Below are 25,589 nucleotides of genomic sequence, written 5' to 3'. Positions count from 1 at the left end.
CGCTCGACCTAACCAAGGCCTTCGACAAGGTCAGGCACGAGCACATCCTCAACGAAATCTCCACTTTAGATCTCGGAGTAAATTTCCACAATTTCGTAAGATCGTTTTTGGATAACCGAACGGCCACCATAAACGTCGGACAAATCAGAAGCAGAAAGCACATGCTAGGTAACATCGGTACCCCGCAAGGGTCAGTGCTTTCGCCGATTCTTTTCAACATCGCAATGCATGATCTCGCAAAAGTCTCGGGGGTAGGGCACGCGATTTACGCCGACGACATCACCATTTGGTCCACGAGCGGCCCGCTAGGCACTCTGGAGCAGAACCTACAGCAAGCGCTGGACACCACGAAAGCTTTCCTTGCAAACACGGGGCTGAAGCTCTCCCCCAGCGAATCGGAGCTCCTTCTGTGCAAACAAGGCCCCAGGCTGAGACAGCCCCTTAGGTCCCTCCCCGTTCACCTACACACCAGGGACGGAGGAAACATCCCCAGGTGTAACACAATCAAGGTCCTGGGCATGGTCGTTGGGGCTTCAATGACAACGCGGAGGCACTAAAACGCATCGCAAAGAGCACCCTCAACTTCACCAGGGTCATATCACGGGTCGCCAGCAAAAGGGACGGACTGAAAGAGGACTACCTCATAAAAGCATTTCGCGCCTTCCTCATCAGCCACGTAACCTACGCCGCCCCCTTCCTCAACTGGAAGAAGACGGAGCTGAATAAAATTGATACACTAATCAGAACGGGATTGAAAAAGGTACTAAGCCTCCCTAGAAACACTAGCACGGAACGACTCCTCCAATTGGGGCTACACAACACGGCAACCGAACTCTCTGAGGCACAACGAAACTCCCAAATTAGTCGGTTCTCACTCACAAGGGCGGGCATTCGAGATCTTACTGGAAGCAGGCATACAGCCCCTCTTCATGCCACCAGAGAAGTCGCATCTATGCACAAACGCCAAGAGATCAATAACCGTTGATCCCATCCCACGAAACATACACCCCACCCACAACGAAGGGCGGAGAAAAGCGAGAGCGAAGGCAATCCTTGACAACATCAAACGTAACGAAACGCAAATCCTTTTCGTTGACGCGGCCAGATATTGGAATCGAGGCGCCTACGCGGTCTCTGTGGTGGACGCCCATGGCTCAATCGTCAACGCAGCCACGGTAGTAACCAACTTCACTCACGAAGCAGAAGAAATGGCCATCGCGGTGGCCCTTCGAAGCTGCAAAGGAGCGTCAGTCATTTACTCGGACTCAAGAACAGCTATTAGAACCATCTCGTCGGCCCTCGTCTCTAGGAGCAGCTACGGTTATCAACACCATCTTCTTCCAAGAAACGGGAGGAGACAACCTCACGTCCCCACACATCACATGGTTCCCGGCCCACATGGGCAACATTTCCGGACCTCCTGACCGTAATCCGAACGAGCGGGCACACCAATTGGCGCGAGAGCTCACATTCCCCGTCTTCGGTCCGCCCTCTCGCTTCAACCCAGACTGGAGGGACCTAGACAACAAAGACCCGCTCGTATCATACCACGAAATCACTTCAAATCATAGGTTATCACGAAGAATTTTTCCTCCTCCTCACCCAAAGCTCAAAAAGCACCGGCCGTCACTTACAGACAGTTGCAGACTAGGACATACATCACACCAACAACAATAAGCAGGATCAATCCTGACCTTCCTACTGAATGCCCACACTGCGGCCACGAATACAACAACTTCGAACACATGCTCTGGCTGTGCCCTGCCAACGCGAGCACGGACTTTCCCGACCAGTCTTCCTGGGACTCAGCGCTCAGAAGCACAGAGCTCATCGCTCAGCTCAAGGCTGTCCAGAGGGCCCGGGCCGTCGCCGAAGGACCCTGTCTACCGGCCCCGACCTGGGTGGAGCTGCCGGATTGATTTCCCCTCAGGACCTAAATAAAGTTCTAACTCACTCACTCACTCACTCGCCATTAAGGGGCCCACGTACGTAGCTTCGCTGGTCATCCTTTTTCAGAGTGTGGAAGGGCACCGAGTTTTTTCCTCAACTGTGATGCTTTCTTTTTCGAGGATCCCGTGTGGGATTTCCTTTGTAGCAGTTGGTACGATTGGGTGGATGTCTCATTGTTCCTTAATTACTTCTCCCCACTTTTCGGGTTTCCGCAGAACTATTACGTCAAAATCTTGCCTTTACTTCGAGTTGTTAACAAATTTGTATTCGCCCTGCCATCTACTATCCGCCTGGTTAACTCAGATGGTAGCGCGGCTGCCCTGGAAAGGTAGGTGGTGGTCCCGGGTTCGAGTCCCGGACAAATTTTTGTTCAACTGCGAGGCTTTTCTTTCGGCGAACCCGTATGGGTTTCCTTTGTAGCAATTGCTGCGATTGGGTGGATGTCTCATTTCCCCCTTAATTAAGAGTGTTTCAGGGCAATAGGAATTGTCTTCAATATGCAGACAAGTCCCGTTGTTAAAACGTTGGCTTCAGAGACTTACCTTAGTCGACTCCTGTTGATAGCTTCAAGCGTCCATTGTGAACGGCTCTTGTTTGTTTATGTGCACAAATTTTTCTCTAATTAAGTTGATAACAAAACTGTGAAACAGCCACACAGCGTGGTGCTGTTCTGATACCACGTGGCCTGGCTTTGTGCTAATATGTTTCGTTTTATTCCTATTGTTTTACAAACCAGTCGCTCCCGATTCTATAGTTGAAAATGTGTCCGTACTTGGGTTTGCTGTTTAAAATGTTTGCTACTTCTCTAGGCTTGACCTTCTTAGCGCATTTTCGTTCTTACAACTGGAGAAAAGCGGACATGAAATCTTTTAAGTCTGGATATTCGGCGAAGACTTTCGATAATTGTCAGTGTCTGACAGCGATGCCTTTATTTCATATTGCCAGTAGTCATCGTAAGGCAAGAGAAATTTAGAAAGTTACAGGTATTCGTCGCTTCTGTGTTTGTTAGACAGCAGAGTTCACTGAGCGCTTGGCTAAACTTGAGATTCCTCCTTTAGTGCAAGAAGCTTCTCAGCCTCACTCACGCACTGTGTTGCTCCTTCGGAATTTGTCAATGTACCCTGGAAAGAAAGCAAATTTTCCTTGCTTCTTCAACGCATCTTAGCATCCATTCTGAATGGTATTCACTTGCCAGCTATTGTTGTTGCGGCGACCTTAAAACATGCATCAGACTCACGGAGCATGGAGGGTGGGGCGAGGGAATTGATTACTAGGACAAATTAAAGGAACATAAAAAAATATTGGGCAACGTATGAACAACAGCACATTGATCGGCCGCCCTCTTAACCTCCCTGCCTCTGATATAACCTTTTCTGTATTTCGTGCTTGGCCGTGTTTGATGAAATAAAAATAAATCACCTTGATCGGCAGCACTAGTAACACAACGTTTCAGATGCTTAGCGCAACATAATATTAAGATAATTAAAATCGAGTGAACGTGACGCAGCGTAGCGCGAAAGGCGTGACCTAACGGCGAAGTTATCACGCCGACGAACCGGTACTGCCTGTCTGTTACCTTCATCTTGCTTCACGTATATCGCGGTACGTTATACCTGTTCCTTCCGCATTCATCAACAAACTTAAGCAGAGCTATTGATAGACCGATGGTTCATATCTAACTGACGTGAACGAAATGCGAACAAAGTTGATGGCAATAAATTTAAGCCTACATTACTAGCTGCAAATGCAAGGAATATTCAGAAGATGGATGAGAAACGGTCGCATGAAAGGAAAAAAAAATAACGGGATCGATTGTCTCGGGTCTTTTACACGCACACATACACGCACCCAAAGAAAACAGAGGTTGGTCATAGAAAGACCGCATCTATGAACGTAAATATTTGACGTGAAACAGCACAGGAGTAGTTTAACCATTTCACCTGGCATTGTCGTGAAAAGCAACTCTTGTTGCTTCGGCGCACCACAATTTTCCTTTCTTCGGTTGGCTTGGACAGCTTTCGCCAAAATCGAATGAGAGCGTCGCTACATAATGAGGCCTGTGCTTGGTTTTTTTTCATTTCGCCTGCGAAAAAAAGAAAAAAAAAACACTATTAGACCCGATGACCACCTTTGCCTTTGCAAGGGCGAGAATAATTTTTTTTTAATTGTGAGAACTCTGCTACTTTGTTTAGAAAAATGGAGAAGTGCAAGCAGAACGATAATACTAAAGAGTGATCTATAAGCACGTATTTATTTATTTATTTATTTATGATACGTCAGCAAGACAGGAGTTGCGGTTACATTGATGTTGCGTACAAACTAAACAGTACATGTTTATACAATTCTATGGAGAGTAATTAGGATAGGAAGGTACAACATATAAACAAATACCAGGACAATAAATCACATGAGTTGCAATTAACAAGTTATATCGCTATATAGCTCAACGGAAAAACAAAAAAAAATGAGGGGAAAAAAGAAAGAAGTGGCGCGCACAACAGCTGCAGCCGAAAAACAGCTAACAATAGAATGCATTCTGAACCATTTACAAATAATTGGTAACACCCTTTTCAAGAGCTTGTAAATTAGGACAATCCACTATCTCTAGTGGCAAGGTGTTCCAATCCTATATGCTTCGAACCAAGAACGAATGTTTCAATGCTTCCGTTCTATAATTAAATGGTTTAATATGTTTTGAGTGCTTGTTCTGTGGCTACCAGGATTCTGTAATGTGATGTGTTTTTCTAAGTCTGCTTTATAGTCCCCGCTTGATACGTGAAAAAAGAATGTCAGCCTGTTACGCTGCATTTCCGGCTTGAGAGTCATGAGGCCAGCTCTGCTTTTAAGTTCGGTAACGGACTGAGTTCTAGCGTATGTGGCAAAGGCAAACCTCAATGCCTCGTTTTGCACGCACTCACATTTTAACGTGATTTGTTGAGTTGGGCTCCCATACATGATTAGCATAAGACAGTACCGGAAGTACAGTGATTTTGCAAGTCACTGTTTTTACCTCTGGGGTAGCGTCGTGAAGCTTTCACCCTAATGACCTAAGTTTATTTTTTTTATTATGGGGTTTTACGTGCCAAAACCACTTTCTGATTATGAGGCACACCGTAGTGGAAGACTCCGGAAGTTTCGACCACCTGGGGTTCTTTAACGTGCACCTAAAATCTAAGTACACGGGTGTTTTTCGCATTTCGCCCCCATCGAAATACGGCCGCCGTGGCCGGGATTCAATCCCGTGACCTCGTGCTCAGCTGCCCAACACCATAGCCACTGAGCAACCACTGAGCAACCACCTAAGTTTACGCATGGCCTTAGTAGAAATGTTGTCATCATCTACCGAGCATGCATGAGGTGAATTCCTGCATCTCATGCAGGAATTCCTGCATCTCATGCATCTACCGACCATCATGCATGAGATGAATTCCTAGGTACTTGAATTCTCTAACCTCCGCTAATTCTGCTCCGTTGATGCTGCATGATGAGCAACCATCTCACATTCTTTGAGTATCTTCTATGAATATTTCGTGAGTACTGCGCTGCAAAAATGTACAGGCAGCTGAAAAAAAAGAAAAAAACTAAGGACCAGTTGTTCTTGGCCATATGAGGCTGGAATTCTCTCTCTTTCTCTGTCTTTTTGTGATAGGCTGTAAGTACATTTATGCGTACTATGAATACGTTGGGGCGCAGAAAATTCTAGTCAGCGCTTGCGAAGAAGTGCAGTGAATACATTCGCAGAAAGTCGTTTTAAAGAGCTGGCATGTCAGCAAAGTCACACTTTGTCGCGAAATTGTTTGTTTCACTGTATAACACCCACAACATGCTTCGAAATTGGCAATGATCTTACCCGTGATAGCGCTCACCAGCATGCCAATGAATATAGTAGCAAGAAGCGCAAAAAGACTGCTCCACAAGGGGGACAGACGAAGCAGGAAGAACGGTTCCACGGATCTGTAATGTAGAGAAATAAATTATTCCCACAGCTCAAGGACGACATCGTTCGCAGCTCATTGACATTTCATTCGTTTACTAAGGGTGTGAGCTCTATAGCTGTCGTGTATTTAACGCACGGAAACAGCACGTTCAAGCCAGAGAAGGTTCTTACAAAGCATGGTAGGGAAAAATGTGGCGCTGCGACCATCCAGCTACCATGGGAAGGATGGTTAGTACATCGATCTGTCCATTCTTCATGCTTGTGGGTTGGGTCGTTCTCATTGCGTTATTCGATCATCACACTGTAATATTTCTGAATTTACAAGCAATCATAGTTTACTATGATGCATTAACATTATCATTACGTATTGCTGCACTTAAACTCAATACTTCGTAGGATATGACCAATTCGCAAAGTCACAAGGTCATTTGAAGGCAGAAGGACGAGGTCTGGACGAATTCGTGTACTGCCACCGTTCTCGTGCTGGCTACATTTGCATACTTGCGGGTCCCACCGCAAACGCTAGATTTGCATCTTGTAAATATTGTGAGAAACTCAACCTATTCAGCCACTTACACGCATAAAGAGTGACAAGAGTGGTTGTACAGGCTTACCACGCGTGCTCTGCGGCGCATGTTTTTCTGCCAGTGAGGCCTTTCACTTAACAGCAGTGTTGGGCACTATTGAATGCACATTTATCTTAGTTCCTATCCTAGATACTCATTGCGTGTCTTGTATCAGCATCATAATGCATCTGGCAAAAAGGGTATCAGTATCTGTACTTCCGATACACGAAAGAGTAGATCCTTTACCTTAGGGTACAAGATACTGCTATCGCAACATCACTGTGCGAACCTATAAACGTTTGCGGAACTCAGCTTCTGAGACTGATACTACGGCCACTAAGAATGAAGCTTAAGGTAGCAACATTATTTTATCTGTCCACCAGAGCTCTCCAGCGAGGGCAGGCCATGAGATCTGCCCTCGTTTGAAACACGCCGAGTGAGACAGAACGTATCTGTGTATTGTGGTATGCGAGGAAACACACAAAGCGCTATTATTAATACTATATAACGCCCGTTGCCTTAGTAGCAGTAGCTGAGCCTCACTGACTATGGTGTAATGCTGATGAGCACGGAGGCGAGAAAGGCATGGTTTCCGGCTGCGGCGGCCGCGTTCCGATGGTAGCGGATTGCCTCACATAACCCCACGTGGTCAAAATTAACCCGAAAGCCGGCAATACGCCGTCTTCCTTAGTGAGACTGCCGGTTCAGAACCAGAACCCCGTTTTCCTTCCTTATCCTCTTCCACTTTCGAAAGCTTCGTTCTGGTTCGTCCCAGTCCTTATGAACGGCGTTTGATGGGTGTAATCTGCCAGGCCACTGTCCCACAAACCGCCTGCTTATTCGGTATATTCTGTGTTACTGTTCTGCGTTAAAACCCAATAAAGATATTGATAAGGACCTACTGAAAAGACGACCGTGTGCGAAACAGCGAGGAAGCATATGTGTTGCAAGTGGTTTGTTGGATGGGTGGATGGATTGAAAAAACTTTATTGAGGTAATTAGGTTTGCACTATTTGCGTGTCTGGCACTATGCAATCTTATCTGACTCGCGCGCGGCACTGTGCATGCTTGCGAAGGACTCTGTCGGTCTGCCGCTTGTGCAGAGGGTCGGTTCTAAACTCAGCCATCTCGTCAGGCGGGGCTGCGATTTGGCCTTGCAGTGGGTCCCGGCGGACATCGGCTTACCGGGCAACGAGGCGGCTGACGCTCTCGCTAAGGAGGCTCACTCCGATCGCTTCGCTATCGCCACCTCGGTCACCCCTTTCGGCGTGGCCAAGACGACGATTCTGCGCACCCTCCGCGCGCAGCACCCGGACCCATGCGTTGCGGCAGGTAGGCCCCCCTCGCCTCCTTCCCCGCGCCGGACACTCCCGCGAGGACCGCTCGTTCATCGTTCGCCTTCGTGTTGGATGCTACATGACGGCCGCCAGACTATACAGGCTGCAGGGAAGAAGCAGTCCCGTGTGCACCAACTACACCGATGTGGAAACGCTCAGGCACCTCCTACTTCACTGTCCTGCTTTCAGTGCGAAGCGCAGGGACTTGTTTTCCTCATATTGGCGTTTGGGACTGCCTTGCGACACGACCAACGCGCTGCTTCTTCCTGTAGCCCACTCGTCTATCGTCAAGAGTGCGCTTGCGGCACTACTTGACTTTTGCAGTGTGACGCAACTAAGAGCGCGGCTCTGAGCCCCACATTCGCTCATGTTTTTTTTTTGCCGCCTTCTCCTTTCCTCTCTCCATCTTTTTCTCCCGACACCCCTTTCCCTGTGCAGTTCTGTTGAGGTGTCCTCCTGAGAGAGACAGTTGCGGCACTGCACTTATCTCTTCCATTCTCCTTAAAAGTCACTTCACACACACACTGTGTATTTACACGAAGATGTTTACTGCGTATATTTTTGTGCCATTCGCGCCACCTTAGTTATATTTGGTGAGTGCGCTTGGTTGTTATTGATTAATTAATTCTTGAGGCTTGGCCCATGGGCTTTTCATAATTGTTACTCCTAGTTTCTATAACGCGTACGTGGCTTTCTGAAGACCACGAATCCTCCTCGACCTAAAAACTGCGAAGGCTTTGCTAAGCTAATTCGCCGGCAATTCGCATCGCGATCAACATTTATTTTACTTCCCGCCGCGGCCACTGAAGCAAGTGTTTGATGGACCCCGAGAGGCTTCGGTTGGAATCGCGTTGGCTGCAGGCCCAGCGTGTTTTTCATAAGCTGCAGGGACAGTGACTTAGCCACACATCGCCTGCAGGTAGTGATTAAACGATATCTCTGTACACAACGCTTACAGCGTGCCAACCACATGAAGACCGCGACAGCTTGAAGATGTCATCGCTGTGGACTCCTTAATAACTGCAGCAGCAGCAAGAACGAACTCTCCGGGCTAATTCGCAAGCAGTCGTCATTAAGAATGCGACAAGGTGGTTTAATATGTAGACTATATAGGCACACCCTACAACAAGTTTTTTTTGCGATAGCATTTTCAATATTTTAATTCATTTTAATTTTAATTCACATTCTCATCTTATTTAATTTTAGTAAAATATTAGTCAACTCTGGTTCCCAGATTACCTGCTGTTCGTTCCACAGTTATGGCAGTGTCTGTAACTAAGCCACCGAGAGGCCCAAGACAATGTTGAGGAATGGTCTTTGCATAACTCTGCTGTACCAGCCTGACGCCTTTTCCCTAAGAAGCTGTTTCTATCGGCGTACCTGTTACTCTCCCTTTTGAACGTGATTAGTGCGGCGTCACATAGAAAATGCGCTGAGGCAATCTTAGACTCGTTGTCGGAAGCCGTGATGGGCACTCTTTGCTTCGTTATCATGTCGATTAGAAGAAGAATGTCCTCCACTCAGTCGTTCAAGAATACCCGGGTATGGTGAACTTTGCAGTTACTGATAGAGCAAGCATCCATCTTTTGAAGTGGGCCAATGGACAGGAAGAGCTGAATTATAGGCGGACACGACAATTGCATAACCCGTTTTATGAAAATCCACTCGTATATTGACACGTGCACTTATTTACCTTTCTTCGGTGACCTCTTTTTACCGATAACAAATGTTAAATGCCATCGCTTGGCGCAGCCGCACCTGCATGCTTCGGGAGTTTCTCGTGTTATCGATTGCTCTAGCCGTTGTCCGTTGTCATCAAACCTTGTGGAATCTGATTGTATGCGCTACGAGTGTTGTGTAGTATTCATGAAGGCACCAGCGATTACGCTGGAACCTTCGACGAGTCATGTATAAAAGCCCATGCGCTTCACCCGTTTACCAGAGTTTCGATGACCACCGACTGTACTAGCCGCTATTCTTGCGCTTGTCCGTTGTTCGTTTTTTGTGGGCACAGGTTCGTCCAATGAGGAGTTACTGTCGTGATTCACAGTTTTCGCTACTGGGTTCTACACCGTCACGACACCGTGGCGACATTGTACCTACTCGTTGCTTTCCAAAACGTGGCTCGTGATCGACGATGTGGTGTCCAAAGTATGATTTCCGGGACAGTAATCCAGTGACACGGGCATTCTCGGAGGCGTTTTTCCAATTCGTATTACTTGTGTCATGTGCCAAAGTTGGAATGCTGCTGTGACAGACGTCGCAACTCCGGCACCCTGCGAAGGTTTGCACGCAAGCTAGGTTCACTTTCAGTGACATCGAGGTAGTAGTTTTCGGACTTTCGAACAAAAACGAGGCGACACTGCTACTCGTCATGGAGTAAAATTTGGTATTTCGATGGACGTAACTCTCCGCTCGCTTGTACAGTAACCTTTATCTTGCGCATTTCATTTTATTGTTAGGGCGGATGCACTAAAATAAGTTATGGAGAGAGAAGAAGGTATCTTTGCCATTCTTATTTTGTGATCAGCTCCTGCTATTATTATATTCATTAAATAAGTTGATAACTCAATGATTTAGCTTGCCTTTTTAATTCCATAGCATCGCTACAGTACAATTCTCAAGTAGTGCTGAAACGCGAACTAACAGCGTTCGGCATTTAGGTAGCCTGCCAATTCAGTGAAAGCTGCTGTTATATCTACGGTGATTAGGTAAAATAGAAGCTCTGAAGATGAAGAAAGACTACGTACCTTAGAATGAACGAAAGGAAACAGGGCAGCCAACAGGCATAGTCCCACGAAAGGTGCTGTGATTGAAGCGTACACCATTAGAAACAGCTAGAGGAGAGAAAAATGGTTGTATAAGAGATGTTTGCTTACACATTTGGGGACGCGTCAGAAGGCCGTGCAAGAAGATACAAAATATTATGGCATAGATTGTTCTTTTTTTTTTCTCGGAACATCGCGAAGGCTCGTGCTGCCTGCCATTGAGAGCACCAACACGCTGGTATCGTCATCTTCGTGAAACTGCCGATACACGTCCATTTCGTACTATTCCTTCAGCTTTATTCACGGTTTCTTTGAGGATAGTTTACCATGTACACAGCACGTACGCATGGTGGGTTTCTTATCCTCTCCAATCTTGCTTAGCGGTTTGTAGATACAGCGCGAAACAGACATTGTATGAGGCTTCGCAGAAGGCGTTAGATTGAGCCACTTCTCCAAAATTTAATTATTTCACACTAATACCGACTTACGAGGAACGCAGTAGGAGAAGCTTTCTACAACCTACAAGCGTAACGTAACGTGTAGTTACATGTATATCGCACTATATAATATATATGACACTATGCATTGCATAGTGTCACGCTACGGTTTGCAAAGTTGCAGGTATGTTGAGGTCTCCGCGTGAACTACCGTTGAAGAGAACCGCGTGATTCCACACATTCCCTCGACGGCTGCGGCTTATTGCATAATGGCTCGAACTGCACGATGTTGTAGATGAAGCGCTTATTGTACTGGGTGCGTATTGGAGACTTTCGTACAGCGCCTATAAAGATAGACCTTGGATGTATTTAGGCTCACTTATAATTCATAGAGGTCGACTACGTATGACGGTTCTTTTCTGTACTTTTGCATTATTTTATTTCATCATACGTACAGTTCCCACTACAAGCTGTCATAGTGGTATCGTCTTTGGTATCGGTGTTTTTGCAGCACGTCTTTTGATTTTACAATTTTTTTTTGTGTTGTCGAAATAGGGTGTCTACATTTCACAGTTTGTATATTAATAAATATGAAGGCAGGCAAAACGCGACAGCCGCTTATATGATAAACATTTTCTTGTGCGAATTGGTTCATAACTGAGAAGTAAAACAGAATAGCGAAAGGAATAAGGACGAGACAACTGCACACGGCTGGTACCAGTCCTGTGTACTCATCTCGTCCTCGCTCCTTTCGCGCTTCTGTTTTCCTTCTCAGTAAATCTAATGCGTAGAGCAATCTTGCATGTAAAGCCCAAAATCAGAAAAAAAAACGGAACTAGTTGCTTTGACGATGTAAGACAGGACGACATGAAATGAATTTGAAATTGCCGTACTCACTCTTGTCAAAGATCCCATGTATACGCAGAGGGTACTGTAAACGGTCATGATGACGCCTAAAATTAGGACTGTGAAACGAGTTATGTTAAGTTGTATAGAAATCAGTTCAGTTAACAATTCATAGGCTTACGGTCTTCTGTGCAAAAATGTGTTGTCAGCTTGGCCTAAGCCTACCGAATTCTATTACACGACATTACATACATATGTTACAGCTGGCAAAACCTAAGGCAATTTACCAAGCCACCCTTACCTAGAAACATACGTCAACAGGTCTTAAAAAAGAAACTTATTTCGCCACAGCACTTTCCAGTAATAACAAAGCGAATTTCACTCGTTCATTGATATTAAACATCTACACCCATACTATGGAGACAGTTATATCAGTTAAAGATTCCTTAACCAACTGCACGAATAATTATTACCGTGCAAAATTTTATCACATTGCAATAAACAAATACTACAATAACACTATAGTTGCAAAGTAAGAAGTAGCTGTGTAAACTGTTCTTTATAAATCCTGTGTATGTTAGAATGTGTACTTGGGACTGTATTTCCTATTAAGTGTGATTGTTCAGCACCTGCACGTGCACGTTTCACATTTGTGGAGTTCGTCCGCATTAATTGCTGGTATGGTGTTCAAAGGTGGCGAATACGGAAACTTCTATCATGTGCCGCAAAAAAATAAACGCATTATAGTTATCTGTGCTCGTAAATGTTGCCTATACGTAAATAAAAATTAAGGGAGAGAGCTTATTCCCATCCCACATGGTTTGGACATCAATGTTATGCCAATAATTTTGCTCGTAACCGGCTATCCAGCATTGTTTGCGGTTTTGCAATGTGTTATCCGATGGCACAGAATACCCACGTGAGACGAGCATCTGAGCATGTCACGCCAGCGTGAGTGTGTCGACAACGTCGAGGCGAGGGCGTGCAACGACCCATTAATTCTACACTAGCGATGAAACATTACAAACCTGTTCCGTCACTACCTGGGCCATTGAGGAAGGTCCCCAATCACTGTGAAAACTGGACCGAACCCGATGGCGGTGCAATGTCACATGCAGTTTCAAAGCGCCACCTGCCACGAGGCAGTAACGAGAGACACTGGCATGCTTTCGTACGAATAGAACGAACGCTTCTATGCGCTTGGCAATGCATGGCCTTCGAGATCAAGCACGCAAGCAGCATGCTTTATGACACAAGCGGCCACCGCTCCTAAACGCTATAGGGTTGCGCATGGGAAGGACTGTCGCAAGGTGCAGTGCATGCGTTAACGGCCCCATTCGGAGAGCATCGGACTGTTGCGCTGTGAAACGCTGGTGTAAATCCTACCATCCCGCAGATAATTTTCTCTTGAAAAGCCCCCAAACGAAGCGAGACTAGAACTTCAGAAAAGTGCAGAGGTGGGCTTGTGGGCGCATATCTGTGGTATTGAAGCGTGAATAAAGGCACGACAAGCGCTTGTTTTGTCTCGGTTTTCCGTACGCGTCTTTGTTTGCCCGTTTCAATATAATGAAAACAAGAACCTACTGTAGAGTGCCTGGCCAGAGGCAAAGGACGTTTCGCAATAAAATGCGCATTCCTTATTGCAGAAGTGAACTAAATGTTTTCTATATTGAAGACGAACTTGAAGTACCAAAAGCCTTCCTAGGTTAATCTGTATTGTCAAAATGCGGTGACAATTGCACAGTAATTTAACTAAGACAAAATTAACACGCCGTGTATCTACCTTCGCGAGAAGGATAGCTATGCAACGTGCCATATCACCATGTAACTGCAAAAAGTTTAATATATAACTTGCCGTGAACGTCTGAGCCTAGATGACAAAAGTATAGACCAAGATGTTTTCTTGTATATACGTCTCTAAGTTTCAATTTCAAAAATAATAGCGATGTGATAACAATGTTTGCCTTTCACTTCACTAAAAGCCGTTTTTATCGTTGTTACAGGCATAATGTGCATGCGCCGGTCTAGAACGGCATTACTAGGCTTTCCCGCAGCCTCAGGCCATTTAGTATTGACTTTTGTAAAGAGCTCATCGTGCTGTCTTGGCTTGTCGAAGCGGCACATTTAACTTGGTTATGAATTTTTGAGTATATGCAGTACTATTAGTGACTGTGTGCGAGACAATAATTTGGATTATCATTTCTACCGCAATTCTTCTCTGTTCGCCCTTACCACATGGTTTCCTAATTTTCTTGATGTCATATATGTTTTTTTTATCGATTGAGCAATGCTATATATAAAAGCAGACATAACCCTCGATAAGTTTGTTGACTCGGTAAGGCCCTACGTCGAGTACCTAACACAGCATACGGGGGGTGGAGGGGGGGCGTTGAAGTTGTGCAATATATCTTCGATAGAGGCGTTTCAGTCTATGATGCACACGATGGGTTTGTATACATCGCATCCTGAAAGAAAGTAAAGTAGCAGTGGTAATTGTTATCCAGCAGTGATCGTGTTAATGTGGTAGCACAAATTCAGTACGCATTTTAGGAAGGTAAGATGGACCTGATGTTCGAAACTTTATGCAGCACCAACCATCCATATTCTTCAGGGCAGCGACAACGGCCTATCACATGCTGAATAGATATTGTTGGAGCAAGGTAAGCCCTAGGCGTGAGTGGTTGGGCAAGAGCAGGAGAGTGAGCGATGCATGCAACTGGTGTGGCCCTTAGCTTCTTATGTGGTACAGTCCCTGAAGTGGCGTATGGTGCCTGGGTTATCTCTGCAGCTGAAGAGGTCTCTCCAGCCGTAAGACAGGGTTTGAAGTTTACGCTCTGTGTCGACCGTTCCTTGATAGCTTATGGTGGTTACACGGCAGAACTTGTTCTTTCTTGGTAATAACCTGACCACCTCATGTGTCATTGTAGCTTTGCGAGCCCACAAAGAGCCTGGAAGCCTCAGCAAGTCATGTGTCAGGTGTTCCTTGGTGACAAGCATTTTAGACTCCATGGTTGCCCTTTACCCTTAAGGAGCAACACTGAGTCGTTGATAGAGAAAAAAATTACCGACGATTACGTTACTTCCTAATGCGAAATTTGAGCGCAGCAAATAAGCTGTTTCACCTTTTCGATAGATTGAGGCAAAGAAATCGAGCAACACATGTATGCGCTATCACAGAATTTTTTTTTATTTTTCACACGTATTCCTTTAACAAAGACTCCACTAACAGTTCTTGACAGTCATGAAGGAAGCTTTGTGGTCGGAGAAATAGACTGATATATGTTCGACTTGGTACACCAATGCTTGATTCTCAAAGACGAGATCTATACAAGTGCCTCGCGAGGTTGTCACAGCCGTGGGACGCGTTACGAGCGAGAGGAACGGGATGTTCTCCCGCATAAGTGTTAGGAAATTGCTGTTTGTCTTTATGTCAAGCCGCCACCGATCTGGCTCTCTGATTGCCACCGCACAGGGCGAACGGCAGCGGCAATTTCGGCTCGGGCGGTGCACATATACAGATCCGCCGCCACCGATCTGGCTCTCTGATTGCCACCGCACAGGGGTTGCATTGGAGGAGGAGCGAAGAAAGGAATTAAGTTCGAGCCGGCGCTTTGACAACCGGAGACTCGCAGGAAGAGGGGGGAGGGGGGCGGCGTGTACACCCAGCGGCAAACGATGGGGGCAGAAGCGCGCGCAGCAAGCGGACAACACGATAAAGGGAGGAGGGAAGAGATAGCAGCGACTGACTGATGCCGCTGACGCCGATAGTGAGTCAACCCCAGCTGCGGAGTTGGTTTCAGGGACAACGCCGCCGATGCCGACACAAACAATATGATACCCTCGCTTCCGCAGCGCTAAGAACCAGGTCTAGCCGTGGGAAGGTGGTCACGTATTCGTCGACGTGCCGGGGCCTACGTGAAATAACCGGCGCGTCGGCAACTGAAGAGCACCCTATCCGCCACACAAGAACAGGGGGGGGAAGACCCTTTCCTCCTCTTTCTGCATGGCGGCGACGGTGTTCTATGCAGTCACGTTATCTTGACTCTCTAGCGGCGTCAGCGGCATCCAGCGGTATCAGTCGGTCGCTGCTAGCGCTGGGGGGATGAAAGGGGGGTGGAGCTGGTTACGAGGCCGACGACAACGCCGACGACGACGCGAAACCCAGGAACGGACGCCAAAGAGCTGCGCTCTAAAAGAAGTTGTCTGTTCTGGCGACCTTTTGTGGTACGTAAACATGAGGGCAAAGCGAGACGAGCCTAAAGCTACCTAAATAGAACATAATTGCTATTGCTTTCACGCTGTCATGTCAGTTACTTCGATGTGCACCAACTGGTGAGAATGAATAAACAGTTTTCACTAGCGGCTTATCCAATCGGAGCAGTGGTTTGACTTTGCCACACTTAGGAGGTAAAAATTTTACTTCCTAACTACCGGACGTAAACTGTGGGCGCCTGTCCTTGGTTTAAACAAGGTGACGCATTAGCGTGAGCCAGCTTTATTGATGGAATTGCAGTCGTGGGGTGCCATTCTGGACATTGTCAAATTTGGCGCTATTGTCGACTTTGTCATCTTGTACCCTCTCATTCGCCCACAGGGCTACTATAGCCTTTCTCATGGGCTCAAATCGCCGCCATTAGAAAATTCGACAATGTTGTGAAATTGGACAAGGTCGAAAACAGCACCCTTGGTAAATATATGATCATTTTGAAGTCGAAGGTAGTTGTGATGTAAAAAAACGCAAGAGCTTGGCAGAACCATTCCTACGCTGAAAGGTCGTCGCCTTGGATCTCATTTGCAGTTCTTGCAATTCGTAATTATCCAAGCCTCACAGGTCGAACACACAGGTGGTATAGATGAAAGCAAGTCAAAAGAAAGTGTAGCCCTCCATCGAAAGAATTACAGAACAAATAGATTGTGAAAGAGTTTTTCACACTATGTTAAAATTTGTGGGGGCGAATACACACGTTTCGATCTCACCTGTGCATCGCGTAATCCATAACACGTGTTGGTCAGCGTTCTTGAAATGAGGAGATATGACATCGACATATATTATAGTCGCCTGAGAATTGATTGTTGAAGATATTGTGCTAGGTGTTGAAGATAAAGAAAAATACTGAAATTAGTATAAGCGCAGTTTTGTAAAGATAAATGCGTTTAAGTGCGTTGCGCTTACTAAAATGATGTCGGGTAGCGAAAAAAATCGCCTTAAGCTATTCAATGCCACGACAAGCTTTATGTTTAGGTAAAATTCTGAAAGGCCCATAAAAGAACACTTTGTACAAGATCACCACCTTAACAATTGTTACTAGCATACATAGTTATCTCAATGTCAGTAATAGTTCGAGCGCAATTTATGGAAACAAGCGCGAACGATGTGTACAGAGTATGATATGTCGAGCAACTTGTGCGTTAGAATAAACTTTCAATGCAAGAACAAATGGCCCGTAAATTATAGCATGTAGCGCATGCGGATACTTGATAATAAAAATAGCAGGACCTGCATAATTGTCTTTCCTTAGTCGTAGTACAACAGCAATATCTTGACCAGAGTTATGACTCCGTCCACTCACTGGTCAGTGCTCAATAGCCATAAGAGCTAGCTATTCTGCTAATACAACGCCATTTGTCCAAGTATACCGGGTGTTGAAAATTCAGCTTTATGGTTTTCTTAAAGTTAGGCACTGGGAGGCACGCGAAGACCACCTATGCAACTAAGTTATGTGGTCAGGCGGACGCAACGTGAGATGATAAGCATGGCTGTCAGCAGCCCACTTGACTAAAACTGAATAATTAACCTTTTGTTAACTGCATTAAGTGGGTATGTTTGCAGTGTAAAGTTAGTCAGTCGTGTTTCTGCACAATATCAGTTGGAAGAATTCTTCTAGCATGTCTATGCTCCGAGATATCCGACTCCAAATTTTAATTGTCGTTCGCATGATTACGCATGCAAGACAGTGAGGATCGGCGCAAAGCCCCTCCTCAATGTGACGCGTATGTTGCGCGCGGCGTTCAGTCTGTCAACAGGACGGAGGCATAGGCAAAGATGATAGCTGTTCGGTTACCGGGAACGTTTACAGGGAAACACTGGCCGCTAATGCTATGCGCGTAGACGGGCTTTCTGGTAAAAACGCGGCCTCTTCTGTGGGCCTCGATGCGGTGGAGGCGAGCGCCATCTGGAGGTATTGCAAGAAACCGGGCGCGGCGCTCCGTGGCCACCGAAATGGCGCGCGCAAATGGCGGACGCTGTAGCCGGTCTATGTCTGGCGAAAAGATGGAAAAGGGGTTTCTTTGAGCTTTCGCGTAACAGAAGTATTTTTTCTCGTATAGTCAAATTACACTCCGACGCTATTATGTCTGTAGCTTGTGTGTAAGCCGTACTTAGGTATTCTTTCTGCGTATTTTATAGTGAGAAATTTAATTACTTCAGTAGCTTCCTTGCACCACATGTAGGGCCTGGGTACGGCTGGTTCGAAAATAATTTTGCCGAAACAATGTCCGACGCCTTACGCGGGACGCCGAAGTGTGATATTTTGCAACACGGGGCTCTTAACGCTGTCGCGTTAAAGATTGACTCGCCATCCCGTCCCTGAGAAAGTGGATGTCCAGCGAAGCTGTTGAAAACCAGCCCTACAACTGCTGAGGGCGGTATGCAATTGTTTGTTGCTGCAGAGTAATGGTAGCAACGGTGATTTAGAGTAATAAAAGTAATGCCAGTAATAATTATGAAAGCATGCCGCCGCTGGTCGTATTGTCGTTTCTTTTTCACTTTGCCGCTCCTCGTGTTCACGTTGTTGCTCGGGAGTCCTAACTATGCGTTGCCTACCCATAGTGGTGCTGCAACAATAAAATTAGTTGCTAGGCCGAATCTTTCATATACGAACGGCTGGTGATGTCACTCCTCACGTCGCTAGCTGCTGTCACCGCGGCAGCTTGCGCAACAGTAATCTTTATCGGCAAGCGTATGCCGGGAGGGCTGAGTGCTTCACATTATTATCAGGAGCGCCTTATCATCAATTAGGTTGTTAGGATGCCTGTTTTGGTGCTTGTTCTTTATTGAAACGAATGCTGTTATGGTATGTTTTGTGTGTGTGAGTGCCAAGAATTTATGCACTTTTCGCATCACTTTACCCAGCACTTGAAGCTTGCTTCAACTCCACCGGGGGTTGGTCCGATATTGCGCTACCTCCGGGATAGGCCCATATTTATGCCCCCGGACACGGACGCGAAAAATTACGACCGACAGGAGGCTGACAGCTTCAATGTAAAACCAAATTTCATGGCAAAATAATTTTAACGCTAATGTCACGGGCCCCGTGCCGCAGAAAATCCGGTTGCCCGTGAACTAAAATTTCAGTATATATTTAGGCATATGTACATGCCACGCCTTACGATAGCATGCGGTATATGCCGGTTCTATTGCCACACCATTCTGTCACTGAAGTTGCTCGTACCATTTCTTACACACTTAACAAAGTGATTCCTCAGAATTTTTACAATCACAGCCCACAAAAAGATGTCATGAAACAAGACAATGACAGCGCTTGCCTTTTATGTCAAACCTTTTCATGCTTAAATATTCAATGTGGAAAACAATAACAGACACCTGAAAATTATGTACTTTGCACTACCTTTTGCACTAAATTAATTTTTGCACAAACTCCGGGATCGGCCTGCGCAAGAGGCCGCTTTTCTACCAGAAAGCTCGTCTTCGAGCATAGCGTTCACCGCCAGTGTTTCACAGTAAACATCACGGTTACGTAAGCCGTAGTTGCCGGGAAGCGGACGAAGCAGTCAGAGATATTTTAGTGCCATCGCGTTCCACTGTTAAAGGCGAAGCTTAAGCGTCCTCCAAGCTTTTCTTCGAAGTATGATTGACCCGGGAGGAACAAAAACAGTCGCGAATCGCACACTCAAGCTGCTTGAAAATCAGTTTGAAGATGGAAAGCTGACATGATAGACAAAATTAAACAGATTACGTAGGAACTGTTCCGACCGGGCAATCCGCCAAACCCTTTAACGAAGGTCAGGACCAATAGGAACTGGACGCCCCCATAACCTTTGAAGAGGGTTATGCAGCGGCACACTCCTTCAGGAAAAACACGACCCCAGGGGTAGATCAGGTCACGAACGCAATGATTCACAATCTAAGTGACGACACGCTACAGAGCTTGACCAAATTCTTTAACGACACGGTCTGGACAGAGGACGGCGTCCTTCCAAAAGAATGGAAGGAAGCAAAAATTATTCTCATTCCTAAACCAGGTAAGCCTCGTAACATCAACAGCCTTCGACCCGTCTCCCTAACGTCGTGCGCAGGGAAACTCTTTGAAAAGGCTGTGCAGGTCCGGCTTTCGAACCACATAGGGCTAAATAACATGTTCCCTCCAACATGTTCTGTTTCCGACCCCACGTGTCGGCGCAGGACGCTTTTCTACTACTGAAGCACGAGGTCCTGCGCCCCAACAGAGGGTCGGACGATAAATTTGTGCTGGCATTGGACATCAAAAAAGGCCTTCGACAGCATCTTCCATCACACTATTCTAGAGGGACTGGAAGCGGTGAACTGCGGTACACGAATTTATAACTACGTGCGCTCGTTCCTCAGCGACCGCACGGCCACAATCGGATTAGGCTCCACGAGGTCCGACACCTTCAACTGTCCCGACAGAGGCACCCCTCAGGGAGCTATACTCTCTCCACTGCTATTTAATGTGGGGATTAAACAGCTAGCCCTGGAGCTAAATAAACACCTGAATCTCGGCTGTGCGATATATGCCGATGACATCACGTTCTGGGCTCAACAGGGGTCCTATGGGGACAAGCATGAAGCTCTTCAAAAGGCCATAAACGCAGTCGGGGATACGCGAGGGCAGCGGACATGGCATGCGCACCCGAAAAATTGGAATTCATTCGGGTGCGTGCAAAATGCGCTAGAAAGAAGGGCTGGGTGCCACTCACTCTGACTCTCGACGGGGTGCCAATTCGTGAAGTGGAGACACTCAGAATATTGGGGATGTGGATACAGCAGAACGCTGGAACCATCCCACACCCTTCAAAAACTAAAGGCCGTCACAGGAAACGTGGCCAGAAGGATACGGAGAGTGGCAAGAAGCAGAGACGGCCTAACTGAGGGAGAGACCATTAGCCTGGTTCACGCATTCGTAATTAGCCGAATCACATACGCAGTTCCGTGTCAGGCCTTGACAAACCAAGAGATTATACAGGCAAACACAATAATAAGAAGAACCTTCAAAGCCGCCCCTGGTCTTCCGGAATGCGCTAGCACAGATAGATTCGAGGGACTCGGTCTGCACAATACTTTTGACGAGTACGCAGTCGCGACGTTATATGCTCAGAAAGAACGACTTGCTTCTTCAACTCAGGGCAGGGAAGTATTGGCGAGGTTAGGCTTTCCCCTGAGACCCCAGTATTGCGGAGAGGAAACGGCACAGATAGACCACAACGTTCGATCGCACATCGCGGTGGCCCAAATTATCCAAAAACATGCAACCCAAGTACCCTCCCGGACGGCGAAGAGCAAGGGCAAAGACTCTTCATAAACGTTTAGGAATGGGACCGGGGGTGTGTTATACGGATGCCAGTCGAGCCAGCTCAGGCACTTTCATCATAGTCTCTACATGCAAAAACAACATAACAACGGCATCCTTCAAAACCGCCTCGGCATGCGTGGCAGAGGCTGAAGCCATCGCCTTGGCCATTCAGGACGCCGAGCGCCAAACAAATTAGGCTGTCATATTATCCGGCTCACAAACGGCTTACCGCCTGTTTCTACATGGAACGGCACCAAAAACAATAATCAAAATTTTAGGCAATCAGCTAGAGGGGCACCACACTATCATATGGTGTCAGGCACACGGAAACACGAGGACAGACCGTATTGCTCGAGGATTAAATGTCCGAGCAGCGGCATGGCCTAGCGACGACCTTCCACCGAATTCTCGTGACATCCTCCTACAGCAAAGGCAGGAGCGGAGGCATTTTGGACATCCTCTCTCCGATTTAAACAGCCCACAGGAGAGGGACTGGCGTCGTATTCAGACGAATACATATCCGAACCTGCACCACCTACACAGAATACACCCCACGAGCTTCGCTGACGAGTGCCCGTGGTGCACACCCACACCCGCACCAAAACACATCAAATGGGAATGTCCCAGGAGGCCTCCGCACATAAACAGCCCCATATTATACCAACATGCACTAATGAGGAATAGGCAGTGGGAAGCATGGCTTGCGGACGAGGGTCGAGAGAGCCAGTTGGCTCTTTTGGACCAAGTCCAGCGAGCCGCTTTTGCCAGTGGGGCCCTGGAATAGGGGCTCCAACCATCGTGCCTTATTTTATTTATATTCAATAAAGTTTTTACTGACTCACTCACTCCAAGCTTTTACGCTGTATGACCGGAAAATGCAGGGCCGAAGCAACACAGTTTTGTAGCATTTGATAATCATTCATGCAAAAAATTGGGAATAATGGGGAATAAAAATTGGGAATAACGAAAATTAGGAAATACACCTGTCATACCTTGTGGCAGCACAGACGACCCCAGCAAGAAATAGGCCTAGAAAACCGGGTATGTGCACCAAGTATGTGTTAATATAGTAGGGCAGAATCTGCAACAGAGGAAATATTTATAAAATTTATGCGGCTCTCGAGTTAGGTCACAAGTTTGATGAGAATGCCTCAAAGGTGCTTTATGGCGGGAAAATATCCTGCGTGGACTACGCAACAATCTCCAAAGCACATGCAGTACATTAAAAATATTGTTCGTTCAATTCTAGCCATTACATTAAGAAAACGTCAGCGGGTGCACCATATCTTATATGCCGTCATAGCTCTTACCGCTGCACACCTGAGCTTAACAACTTTATATAAGCAAAAAGCAGGCGATTGAAGTGAAAATTAGACTATAGGAATATGAAAGGAAGGAAACAACTGCATCGGCATTCCTTCTAGTAAAATCTAATAAAACAAAAACAGATATTAGTTCAACCCGAGGAAGCATGTAGTAAATTAGGGGCGATTTTTTGCTAAAAAAACTTCGATTACCGGTGCACATCACTTGACGTTTTGTGCGGTCTCTGTTTTCTTTGCGATGTATGTTCCTGTAACTTAACGAGGTTCATAAGTTGCAGTACCCGGGGGAACAATTCGAGCAACTCTGAGCAGTAACGTTAAAACAATGACTTATTGGAAACCACGTCTTCGGCCTAACAAAGCATAACGAAAGCCATTTTGGCCTTCGTTATCGCCTCGAGTAGCAAAGCGCTTACGCCTTCGCCTAGATGTGCATGAACTGGAGCAAAACGTGATATTATATGTTTTAGACACAAGTTTGCGATACGCCGATCGACTAGGAACATTGGCGAAAGGCCATATTACAACTCTAGTGAAATTTTAAGAAAGTATTCAACATATCCCGAATAACTCACATGAATGCTTGGGAAATGACGGTCTCATAATTAAAGCGCGTAATTAAGTATCGTAATTGTAAACGCGGACTTAAGCGAGAAATGCAGGGAGCCGGTATCTTTTCTTGGAAGATTGACTTGTTTTAACATGTTACTCTTAGATCCAGGGCACCTGGTTCAGCGAAAGTTTTCGAAGATACCAAAGCGTCAGTGAAGCCTTTCTGACGGGCAGCATGGGAGGCTTGGTGCTCTACTTGCTCGTTTAAAATGACAAGGATGTCCTCACTACTATAGGCACCCCTAAAAATTCTTCAATGAATGGCCACCCGCCGTGGTTGCTCAGTGGCTAAGGTGTTGGGCTGCTGAGCACGAGGTCGCGGGATCGAATCCCGGCCACGGCGGCCGCATTTCGATGGGGGCGAAATGCGAAAACACCCGTGTGCTTAGATTTAGGTGCACGTTAAAGAACCCCAGGTGGTCAAAATTTCCGGAGTCCTCCACTACGGCGTGCCTCATAATCAGAAAGTGGTTTTGGCACGTAAAACCCCAAATATTATTATTATATTCAATGAATCGCCGCATCAAGGATTTCTTGTATACGAAAAGGGATGTCGGCGAGGAAGCAGATGTTGAGTAATGGAGATGTTGAGTTGTGTAGAGATGTAGAATGTTGTTGAGAACGCTAGTTCTCTTTCAGTAGTGTCATTTAGGAGAAAGGTGAAAAGAGGCCCAGTGGTTGCGTAAGAATCTTCCTCGATAATTTCAGGAAATGTATATTAAGGACGTGTAGCCGCAAAATAGCTAATTATTGCCTGCATAAATGTTTACAAGAGCGAACCTAGCAATCAGTCAAAAATGGCTCTAGAGTTGAATTTCGCCGGAAGTATCACAGTCTCACAGACACTCGCATCCACAAATAAATACGAGAGCGGCTGAAAAACATTTGTCATGCACAATGACAACCTTTAGAACCAAGCCCTGTGTGAACATGGTGCTGGTGAGCTAGGAATGTTGATAGTGTCTGTCTGCAATATTTTTCTGTTCGATAAACTGTCGCTAAATGTCTGCTAAATTTTGGTGCAAAATAGGTAAAATGGTCGCTAGAACTTGTGACTAAATTTTGGGTTACGTAGGCATTTTGGAACATCATATATAAGCTAGTACGGCGAACATCATTTACTCATGCGTATGACGTTTGCCCAGGATCCCTGTGAGTGCGGGAGAAACCGTGAATTCACCAACAGTTTATGGGGACCTTTACTTTCATATTCAATTAACGTAACAACGGATGATGAGAGCACAAATTCGTTGTTTGCCCTCAGATTGGGAGGTTCCAAGTGGAGCACGATTCGAAAGAACACAAGCTATCTGATTTTACTAGCATAAAGAGGTACTTGGGGCTCCACATTATTGCTGAAAATGTTCTGGTGAAAACGTTCGGCTCTCCTGAATATAGCAATGTTTTGCAAGATTCACAAGGCCGCTTATTAACAGGATGATGGCATTTACGTGACCTTTATACAGGTCAATTACTGTGCTTCCATGCCGGTCTCCGAACTACTGATTTGTCCAAAATCCATGGGATGAGGAAGTAGTTTGCTCAGGCTCTCATGTATCAGCCCAGCCACTCCTATGTACACGTCTTTATAAGGTTGATATATCAGCCATGCACTTCGTGCAACAATTAAATCCGTAAATGTCTACCAATCGAACGTATTTAGTGAGAATGCATAATCCCGAGCCCTAAGGCCCTTTCAACTTGGTTTCGTGAAAAAAAGAAAACGCATTTTGTGAGCACAGTGAATACTTTGACGGCAACCATTGTTTCATAATTTTCACAAAGACTACACGTCATGCATCCAGTTTTGGCCGTTCACATGTCGTTGTTAAATAATAAAGTACGTTCTACAAGGCTGTTCTCCAATCGAATTCCCTAAATTCGATGACGCTAAAATATTGACGATTGCTGCGTCACGTCACCAAAAAAAGCTACCGGTCACTGCATAGAAAAGTTGTTTGCTAAACGGACAAGAAAGTCGCTAAATCTAGCGACGAAATTGCTAAAGATAGGAACACTGCTTGTACCAAAGAATGTTTCATTATTCGCTCTGTGTATACTGTCTGTCTGTTTCTGCCTGCAATGTCAGATGACAGAGATTGCATAAGAAACATGCTGCAAAACAGAAAAGGGACAGACTTTAGCTGGAGCAAAATTGAAAGTTTAGGAACACGGTGCTTATGTTAAGATGATCACAAAAACAGTCAGATAATTAAAACAACAGCTATAAAAATAATAAACGATAAACTTTCGCACACAA

The 25,589-nt window shown here is 45.9% G+C and overlaps 1 protein-coding gene across 1 annotated transcript in view; it reads right to left on the bottom strand.

Annotated features, from left to right (window-relative positions):
- Nucleotides 1–2,722: 2,722 nt before the first annotated feature.
- Nucleotides 2,723–25,589, bottom strand: part of LOC142584268 (sodium-coupled monocarboxylate transporter 2-like) — a 75,042-nt gene continuing 52,175 nt past the window's right edge. Inside the window, exons 10-17 of the mRNA XM_075694410.1 lie at nt 22,385–22,473; nt 16,819–16,928; nt 11,893–11,960; nt 10,541–10,627; nt 9,894–10,066; nt 5,801–5,904; nt 3,891–4,033; nt 2,723–3,071 (exon numbers count right to left, since the gene is read on the bottom strand). Of these exons, the coding sequence (XP_075550525.1) occupies nt 2,985–3,071; nt 3,891–4,033; nt 5,801–5,904; nt 9,894–10,066; nt 10,541–10,627; nt 11,893–11,960; nt 16,819–16,928; nt 22,385–22,473 (861 nt within the window). The 3' untranslated portion in view covers nt 2,723–2,984. The remainder of the gene's footprint in view (nt 3,072–3,890; nt 4,034–5,800; nt 5,905–9,893; nt 10,067–10,540; nt 10,628–11,892; nt 11,961–16,818; nt 16,929–22,384; nt 22,474–25,589) is intronic.

The sequence above is a fragment of the Dermacentor variabilis genome, chromosome 6 (genome assembly GCF_050947875.1).
Source record: "Dermacentor variabilis isolate Ectoservices chromosome 6, ASM5094787v1, whole genome shotgun sequence".
Taxonomy (NCBI): Eukaryota; Metazoa; Arthropoda; class Arachnida; order Ixodida; family Ixodidae; genus Dermacentor; species Dermacentor variabilis.
Note: the sequence above shows the minus strand (reverse complement) of the source record. Positions and strands in the feature narration are given on the sequence as shown.